The sequence below is a fragment of the Monodon monoceros genome, unplaced genomic scaffold (genome assembly GCF_005190385.1).
Source record: "Monodon monoceros isolate NGI ecotype Baffin Bay Population unplaced genomic scaffold, NGI_Narwhal_1 Super_Scaffold_21, whole genome shotgun sequence".
Classification (NCBI taxonomy): Eukaryota; Metazoa; Chordata; class Mammalia; order Artiodactyla; family Monodontidae; genus Monodon; species Monodon monoceros.
The window spans coordinates 126,452,524-126,462,763 of record NW_021703778.1 but is presented as its reverse complement, the minus strand read 5'-3'; the positions used below and the strand labels follow the sequence as shown (position 1 = coordinate 126,462,763).

Sequence of the window (10,240 nt, the reverse complement as noted above, 5' to 3'; positions counted from 1 at the left end):
ATCACTGGGATTTCCATACCCTATTGTAATTGTTTACGTGCTCGTCTCCCCCACTGGACAATGAACAAATCATGCGCCAGAACTAAGTCTTATGTTTTTTTTTTTTTGCGGTACGCGGACCTCTCACTGTTGGGGGCTCTTCCGTTGCGGAGCACAGGCTCCGGACGCGCAGGCTCAGCGGCCATGGCTCACGGGCCCAGCCACTCCGCGGCATGTGGGATCCTCCCGGACCGGGGCACGAACCCGTGTCCCCTGCATCGGCAGGCAGACTCTCAGCCACTGCGCCACCAGGGAAGCCCAAGTCTTATGTATTTTTTTCCTCCACACCTAACTAATTGCCTGACCCAAGGTATGTGTCAATTAAAACTTATTTAATGTTTAATGACCTAATGAGTAAATCAATGAAGATCATTGAAGAGTTGACTTTTAACTTAACATGGATTTCATCCAGATGTTATATCTACATTCTGTGTTAAACAGAAAGCACCACTAACTCCTCGGATAAACCTGTGCAAACTTGTTTAAAGGAATACATATGCTAATAGAACAGCCTATAAAAATCCTCACTATTAAACTGCTAGAGAATGAAAGACTGCTGGTAGCCCTTTACTCAAAACAACAAAACAAAACAAAATAAAAAAACTAAACCCTTTTATTTCATTTGAAGAAAAGTAATTTTCTTTGCAAAGTATCATAAAGTTATGTTTATTGATGTATCTGGGAACTTTTCAAATGATCTTGATAATGATCATAACACACCTTCCAAAAGGAGAGCATGAAACAGATGCACTTCCTCTGACAATGAAACACATAAAGGTACTTACAAATTAAATATACAAACGAGAGTTAAACTTGAAAACAAGTGCATTTTTCATCACATCATACTCTCAGATTATAATTCCTGTATTCCTAATTTGGCCATTTCACAGTTTTGCTACACACAAAAATTACACATATATTTCCAGGTCAATACCACCTCTGAGATAAACCAGAGGTGAAAAAATGGGGCTGCTGCTACGCTGAAAATAAGGCAAATACTCTGATCTTTGGAAGGGATGGCTGAATGGGGGTTTCAGGCTATTCAGGTGTCCAGCTCAGAGTCTGAGTGTGTCAGGTACACCACAGATGCTGAAACCCCTCTGACGCTCCCGTGAAAAAACTTTCATCTTTTACCCAAGGTGAAAGTTCTTCCCTGCAGGCTGGGTCTACAGTCTCTTGCTTAGTTTATCAGCTGCAGCTGTATTTTCCCCACTTTTCCCTTTTGGTCATAGTGTTGCTAACCTTTGTAAACATTATGTACAATTAAAGTGCTTGGTGGTGCTCCATCTGAGCCATATTCTGCTCCAGATTGAAAGCGTATCTCTCAGGAACCTCAATAAGGTCTTACTGTCTCCACCAAGGGCAGAATATGGCTTTAACATGTAGAAGTTAAGGTCATTGTCACTGCTGTCAGCTGAGGCTGACTGAGTCCCGAGTGAGCTTGTCCCTGTGCTGAATGCCCGGCTGTGTCACAGCCATGCTTAGTAAACACACTCTCTGGGAAGTCATACATCCCTGTCTTCCAAAGACCATAAATCCCTCCCCACCAAAGAATCCATTATTTTGATAAACCTACAAAATGGAGGTTCCAAAAACTGAAACAACATTTTGTAGCCCACTCCAAATTTTCATGCCTACTGACACCCCTACCTCAACACACAAGAAACTGGACTTCAAAGGGTAAAAAGAATTTTTTCTTCTCCAGGGTGTAGACCATAGTCACATCTTGCCTTTCGTTTACTTATTTACAGCTTCGCCTCTTCACACAAGGTGGTGAGCGTTTTCCCAGAGGGTGGCTGGGGGAAGGACCCTCCAAACGCCTCACCTAGTTATATTTTCTATCACCCTTTCCAGAGGAGCATCTATAATTCAGGCTATACTTGTATCAGTTGGCAAAGGAAAGAATTAAACAGGGGCAATTGTGATGCAAAATAAACAAATCAGGTTCCACTAGAAATAAAGAGGGTAAGAAAATTTAAGAACACCTATCACATAATTGTAAACTGTGTTGTTTCTACTGAATTTAAATAAAGACCCAGAGGTCTCAAGACCGCCTTAAAAAATTAGGGACACCAAGTACAAACAATGGAATAATTACTATCATTGCTTTAAGACTTTTAACATTGTTTACAATATATGAAATTGTAGTTGCTATTATACTCAAAATGAAAAACCCCACTGAACTGGTTCTTGAATAAAGAGTGACAACACATTATTAAGATCGATCGAATAGTTTTGAAAATACATTTAGATGTTTTGTTATGGGACATAGCTTTTAAGGATATAACTTGTAAGATTTTTTTGATCATGGTTCTTTGCCAGAAAATGTGATATATTCCTGAGTTTACCAGAGAGGTTAACACACTGTCACAGGCTGGATTCCATGCTAGTTCCGCAAGAATTGCTGTGCCAGTTTCTATACATAAGAGGCCTTATGAAAATCTTGTGAAAAAACATCCGAAATACCGATGTTCTGAAAATGATGAAAATCCAAGGGTCCACAATGGAGATCACAGAGACAAAGCGTAAGGCTCGGAGGTCTTCAATTTCTTCAACACTTCCATTTTTCTCGTGAACAGCTCTAAACACTCCATAGTAAGCATGATACTGTTTTAAAGAAAAACATTCAATTAGGATAGCGGAAGGTCGATGGCCGCAACAAATTCACTTACTTCACTTAGGAAACATTACTTTTCTGTAAGAGTATGGCAGCTTGGCTTGGAGTATTCCTTTGGGTAAATTTATAAGCAGCTAAGGCCACCACAGTGGATGGGTACAAGTGAGAAGCCAGGGAGGTGCAGGGCCAACCTGGAAGGCTCAGTGGAAGCCAGGTCCTCCTGGGAGCCCCTGGCTAAGTCCCTGGAGCTGGTCCACCTGTGGTGAGTATGGCAGGGCTAGAGTTGCCCGCTCCCTGCCTGGCAGTGTAGAGGAAGAGCTAAAGTGGGACAAATCTAGTCTACTGAGTCGTTTACAGAGTCACCTCACTCCCATAGATACTGATTCTCTTCCCTTTTTCCTCTGCCTCCTTCCTGTCCTGGATTCTTACTTAGCCCAGAAATAAGTCACACTCGTGAAATGTCACATGTGTGGAGACACCAATGAAACAGAAACTTGTTTCTTCTTTCTCTGAATTTTTTTTAATTGAAGTATAGCTGATTTGCAATGTTTTAGGTGTACAGCATGTATATGTATATACATATAAATGTATTTTTTTTCTTTTTCAGATTCTTTTCCAATATAGGTTATTACAAGATATACAGTTCCCTGTGCTATACAGCAGGTCCTTGTCTATCTATTTTATATATAGCAGTGTGTATCTGTTAATCCCAAATCCCTTATTTATCCCTGCCCCTGATTTCTCCTTTGATAGCCATAAGTTTGTTTTCTATGTCTGTGAGTCCATCTGAAACAGAAACGTTTAATCAACGTGGAGAGACAGGACATATTCCAGTGGAAAGACAGAAGACAACTTGTGTAAATTACTCATTTTTAGCACAGATGCTTATCATTCTGTGGTTGTCACCCTCTTTTCAGACTAGGAAGAAAAAAGAAACATACACAGAACGATAAGCCTACTTACCTGTGCCCAGCCACTTCTGTATTGTCTTGCTCTTCCTTGAGCTCTCTGGCCTCTTGGGAGCCCTGCAAACTGCTTCATCCCTTTCCTGCCATTCAGCCGACACTGCTGTCTAGACCAGCACTACAACTGTCTCCCACTCAGTTGGAGGCCAGCCACTTTTTCTCAGTGCTCTTACATCACCCATGCTCATTAAGATTCTAAATCCATAATGGGACAAAATGGACTCTAATGGTCCAGAAAATATGCAAACTCAGCGTTAATGGGAGGGAATATGAATAAGTACACAGACCAGATCCATTCAACGCAATCAGGGATATGAGAAGATGTATGTTCTCATAATTGTTTCCTTACCTTTTAATTCTCTTTTCTGTAGGCTCAGATACTCCCATCTAGTGCACTTAGGAAGACGGAGTTTATCTGGAAGCCCTCTCCCATCACCACTGCTTAATAACACTAAGAGTAATAATAATGGCTAATGTCCACACAGAGCTTCATATTCTCAGGCACCGTTCTAAATGTTTTACTTTTAAAAGTTTGTTTCATCCTTACGAAAGTCCTGTTAAGTAAGTATGTTCATTATCTCCATTTTACAGATGTGGAAATTGATTACATGCCCAAATCCTAGTTTCTTTCCAGGTTGACCTAAAACATTACCCCCATCACGAAGCCTCTGGTGATGGTTAAGGTGGTGGTTAAGCTCATCAGCTTTAGAGTCTGACCATCCAGGTTAGATAGAATAGCCTCACTGGCTGTGTTACTTCAGGCAAGTTACTCTGTTTCCTCATCTATACAATGGGGATAATTGCACCTATCTTTCAGGATTGTTATGAAATTTGCATGAGATAGTATGAGTACAACCTTGAGAACAGGTCCTTGCATTAAGAATAATTCAATAATTAGCTATTATTATTATTATTTTATCAATTAGGAGTCAATCCTTTCCTTTTCTAACTCCTTTCTGGCCCTAGTCACTCCCTCTCACCCCCAGTATTATAGCTCTGTGGGCAGATGTGATGTTTTTCTCATTTTATATCCCCACAATGAATTACAGTGCCTGGAATGTTGTAGGTTCCAGATCTGAGATGAATGAATAAATGGATGACAACAGGCTACACACTTGAGTTGACTGAAAAAGCAAACACTTTTTATGACTTTAATCTTTATATCTGCTCCCTTCTCCTCAAAGTGGAGTGCAGCAAGATATAATTCTTACTATTTGAGAATGCTTGATTAGTTGGGATCTGGGTAACTGAATGATGTTTATATAATTAAGACAAATTTTATTTCTGTACACTGTTCATCCATATCAATTCTATTGCATATTATTAGGTTATTTGTACTTTCAAGTCACCTGATTTGTATTAGAAATGTAATATTCTACAAACGGCCTTTTAATTTTATTTATTTTTTGAGTTTACTAAAAATATGACAAATTTATTCCCTTGTGACAGTGATCAAAGTACATATTCTATTAATTCTCACAAGACATCCGTTTGAACACAGTCTAGACTTTCGAAAAATCCTCTGATGATCAATGGTATTCCCTAGAATATACTTTATAAACTGCTCCTCTAACAGAGGGCTTGAATACGGAATACCCTCAGAATATACAACTGGCTTGTTCAACGCATGCAGGTCATTACACAAAGAGAACTGGTGTGAGAAGAGCGCCCTCTGTTGAAATTAGGGGTCCACAAAAAAATGTTGCTGTTGCCTGTTCTCTAGCGACAGCTTGGCTGGACATCCCCGTTTAGGACAGCAACATTGATCCAACGCCCTCTCCCATTCAGTTCATCCATCACCACACCCTAGACCTCACCCTCTGCTCTAGCTCTTTAAATCCACTTCTGACCCTTTTCCCTGGGCCAGTCTCTTGCTACCATCCCTTACACAACTTTAACAGCTTCCTATGGATGGAGCATCCCACCCATTCTTTCTGCTCAACAAAATGAAACACACACACACACACACACACACACACACACACACGAGTTATCTCAATGCATGCAGGAGGTCCTCTAACCACTTCTCTGACTCCATGGATTCTGATATATGCGATTACACAAGCTTGTGCATACCTTTACCTGGCTTCTAAACCTCTCAACTACTATGTTGAATCTATTCGTGAAAACCCTCTTTCAGCCATTCCTGCTTCCCGACCAACCTCCAAAACATTGTGGTTTTCTAAGGTAAAAATAATTTTGATGAAAATACTTCGTATACATTAAAGAACGTGCTGCAAACTGCCACTAAAGCTCCTCCCATATTCTCTATACTTTCTTTTTACCGTATCAAATTGGAAATTTGAGAATTCAATCTAAACATCTTGCTCTAATCCAGCATTATAACAAACTTAATTAAAAAATCATATTCCAACAAACTTTTCACCAGCTTAATGAAATACAATATTTATGTGATGAGCAAGATTGTTTTTTTTTTAAGTTTACCCACCTTCACATACAGCCTTATTTTTTCCAATCACTAAATCCTTTCCTTAGAAAAGTGATTTTCAAAGAATGGGCATCTTTAATACTCTTTCAGTGTGTCTATGTGGTCAAAACTATTTTCATAAAAAGATGTTACTTGTCTTTTTTCACTTTCATCCTCTCATACGTGTACAGTGAGTTTCACAGAAGCTGCCTGATGTGTAATGAATGATATCATCACTCTCATGGCTAATGGAATATGTGCTGTGTACTCTTGCATTTTCTTAGACCTTTCTAAGGTAATACATACATATGTGCACTTTCAGAGATTGTTCTCAGTGCTTCTGTGCTCTTAACATGCTTTTTCCCATGTTACCTGCTAACATTACTACACTTTATTATCATTCATTAAATAATTTTGAAATCTCAAACGTCTCTTTCACCTATGCAAAAACACAAGCAATAAGTACATTGTAACTTGTTTTACAATAATATCTAAAATTTTTCTTATTTTTAATTTCTAATATTGTAAATACTAATAGATATAATCCACATAAATAAAACATCTTTGGGCCCTTAATAATTTTTAAGAGTGAAAAGAGGGTCCTTAGACTAGAACAAGTTTGAGAACCACTGCCTTAAAATATTATACTACCTTCGGAGGTCATATTTCTTAATTAATTTTCTATGTCTAGCAGGCAATTATAATAAATGGAAGTTATAATTAGTAATAGTAATTAGTAATAATAATTTTTGAGGCCACCAGGCACCTGGTTAGTGTGTATGTATGTGTGTATATATAACACTTCAAATCTTCATAACTATCTTACAGAGTAAGAATAGTTACCTGCATCACAGATGAGGAAACTGAGGTTAGAAAGGATAAGTAAGCGCTTTTATACTTAGTAAGTGATGAGACCTGATTCAAACCCATGCTAAAGCCCTTATCCTTTCTAGAAATGATACTTCCTGTGAAGAATGCTGTCTGCATTGCATGTCTTTGAAACTTCACAAGTTTTTTAGAAAATCATTTTCAAATCCATTATTTCCTTCAATCCTCACAAGCCCCTGTGAGTTATTCAAATCTCCTTAGAGAGTCGTCAAATGCAATGTTCTTTCCAATGTATTATGCTTTCTGCATTATTCTTACTAAAACATTCAAACTCAGGACATAATGTCCAGGCATTTGATTAATTTCTGCTTTTAGCACAGCACAGGTAAGCAAGGCTCTTATTCTAGAGCAAGGATCCGAAAACATATTCTGTAAAGGGCCAAAGAGCAAACATTTTAGGTTCTATGAGCCAAGAGGCAAATCGTGGATATTTAGTAGGTACTTACTAACAGGAGAGAAAACACATTTCTACAATTTTAATTGATGGAATTAAAAATGTGATAATAATTGAGTACAATTTTTGGTAACACATGTCTACTAAGGAGAAAAGTGAGTCTTTTTCTTGGAATCATATTTGATTGGGGTTCAGAGTTCATGTGCCCTGTCATCAAATTTATGGCACACGTTTACTTATAAAAACTATTCTTAACTCCAGGGCTGCACTAAAACAGCGGGCAGGACGTATTTGGCCTGTGGGCTGTGATTGCTAAGTCTTGCTTTAGAGTGTGGTTCTCAAAATGTGATCCCCACATCAGCAGGTGAAGGAGAGGCTGCTGAATTCTTCAAACAGGTCTGCATCAGAAACTCTGGAGAATGGGGCCCAGCCAGCTCTGCTTTTCAAAGCACTGCTAATAGTCTGAGTGTGCTAAAGTTTGAAAACCACTGCTAAATATCTATACCTATATCTCTATCTCTCTGTTTATATAGATAGAGATTTATTTATTTATCTTGGGGAGTTCTGATACTAACCCAGAGAGCTCTTTGCCCAACACATTAAGGCCTTCATTTAAGGGAAAAATCACACTACATTTCACTTTCATCCACCCTTGAAAGTAATGTCCCAAACTGCTACACTGCCATGAGAAACTTAACTTTCCTATTCACATAAGTCTCAGGACTCCAAGGGATCTGGAGAGGGAGAGGAGCAAGGCTGAAAAAGGTTTCTCAAGCCTCAGCCACTCCTAGGTGTCTTGGCCAGGGTCACAAGAGGAAATTACCTGCAAAACGATGAAGTAATTCAATCTGTACCACCACCCCCATTAGTGATTGAAACCCAAGATAATGGCTTTACATGTCACCTCGCTTGCCAAGATAGAAACAAAACCTGTCGAGACAGGTTGTCAGAACGACACCGCCAGCGGAAACGTTCCTACACATCTGCTAATCCAAACAGCCTCTCCGCCTCTGCCGCCACCATCCCCTGCAGCTGCACTACCAGAAACGGCATCCGCCACTCCTCAAAGTTTACTCACGAATTAAAAAATACCTAAACCTATGCTTTTAGTCACTCACACGTGCAAATCACTTTGGCAGGAGCACACCTTCCCTTATTCCCTTTCCACGCCAACACCGGGGAGAACTCCCAGATGCCATTTGCCCATTTCTGACGCCACTAAAATCATGGGCGGATGTAACGAAATAAAACCTCGCGTAGCCATCGAGAAGTGGTAAAGGACTCGTATTGACAAGGAGGAACCAAGGTCTGCTTCTCAAAGTCCTGAGGTGCATAAATAAACCTGAGATCTTCCCAGAGGAAAGCAGGGAGGAGGGGGTTCTGCTAACTGGAGAGGTTCTGCGGCGCTAAGGGGACACCATCCGGCTCCGGCTTTCCCTACCTTTCTGTGGCTTTACCTTTTTTAGCTCAACAAATTGGGTTCTATCTCCTGGGGGCTGTGGAGGGAAGCTGAGCCGGGGAACGCAGCAACAAACCCTCCTGGCTCAGGGCGCAGCTCCTCTTGCACAGCGTCCAATGCGCCCCACCCTTCCCTCCCGGCAACTGCGGCCCGACGCGCTTCAGTCTCCCGCAGCCTCAGCGCCAAGCGACTCACAATTAAAGGCAGGGAGCACATGGTGAAGAGCACAGTCATGAGGGCTAACAGCAGGAGGTGATCCAGCTCCTCCAGGGGCTGCGGGGTCTCTTCCCTCTCGCCGGCGGCCAGCTCTGCTCGTTCCTTGGCGCCAGAGCGCGGGAGCCGCCGCAGCCGCAGGTGCATCGCGTAGAGGCTGCGCATGGCGCTCAGGTTGCACAGCACGATGGCGAGGACCAGCAGGAGCATGAGGCTGGCGTAGAGCACTGAGTAGCTCAGCACTGACAGCGAGCGCTCCTCGTGGACCATTTGGATGAAGCACCAGGTGCCGGGGCAGTACTGCACGAACTTCCCGAAGCCCGCGAAGGGCAGCGAGCAGAAAGCGAGGCAGAAGGCGCCCACGACAGGCGCCACCAGTGCGCCCCGGCGCGGGGTTATGTACCGTCGGTAGAAAAAGGGATGCCCCAGGGAGAGCCAGCACTCCAGGGCCATGGCCAGCAGCTGCAGCGTCGAGGCAAGCCCGAAGAAGGACATGAAGAAGGCGAAGGTTTGGCACAGCCAGCTGCCGGATGCGGGCACCAGGCCCCTCAGGCTCCGGTTCTGCGCGTAGGTGGACAGCACAAAGGGGCTCACGAGGGACTTGCCCAGCAGGTCGGTGACCGTCAAGCCGCACACCAGCACGTAGAAGACGGAGGGCGGCGAGCGCGGCGAGCGCCGCGGGCACGACCGCAGCCCCGAGCGCGCCAGCAGCCCCAGGGCTAGCAGGTTGCCCAGGAGGCCCGTGCTGAAGAGCACCCCGCCCATCGTCGCTGAGTTTCCCTTCTCCACCGACGTGGTGTTGCAGCAGCGGTAGAACAGCGGCCTCATGGCGGAAGGCGCGGCGAGCCAGAGCGGAGGCTGCGGGAGGGCTGGGGCCACGGCGTCTGGGTGCAGAGGAGCCCCCCGGCCGCCCCGCGCGCGGCTCCGCCGGAGAGGCCGAGCCGCCAAGGAAGCTCCGCGGATGGCGGTGCGCTCACCACCGCAGGGGCCTCTTATATCAACTCTCGGGTCACACCCCGCCCCTCGGCGTGGGACGCACTGCAGGCTGCGCACCCGGCGCTGGCTTCGCAGAGACCCCCGGCAGCCGAGTGAAGAGCTCCGCCCCAACGCGCCGGGTCCTGAGGAGACAGGTCCTCAAGCCCAGAGTCGGAAGAAGGGAGGGAGGGAGGGAGGAAGGAAGGAAGGAAGGAAGGGAGGAAGGAAGGGAGGAAGGAAGGGAGGAAGGAAGGGAGGAAGG

General features: G+C 43.6%; 1 protein-coding gene and 1 pseudogene across 1 annotated transcript; one reads left to right on the top strand and one right to left on the bottom strand.

Moving 5' to 3' along the window:
- Window positions 1-502: 502 nt before the first annotated feature.
- On the bottom strand, window positions 503-9,935 carry PTGDR (prostaglandin D2 receptor). Its single transcript, XM_029238587.1, has 2 exons — window positions 8,986-9,935; window positions 503-2,646 (listed from the first exon to the last, which is right to left on the bottom strand). Exons 1-2 carry the CDS (start codon window positions 9,829-9,831, stop codon window positions 2,407-2,409), a joined length of 1,086 nt encoding a protein of 361 aa, XP_029094420.1. The 5' UTR covers window positions 9,832-9,935; the 3' UTR covers window positions 503-2,406.
- Window positions 9,830-10,240, top strand: part of LOC114903905 — a 43,266-nt pseudogene continuing 42,855 nt past the window's right edge.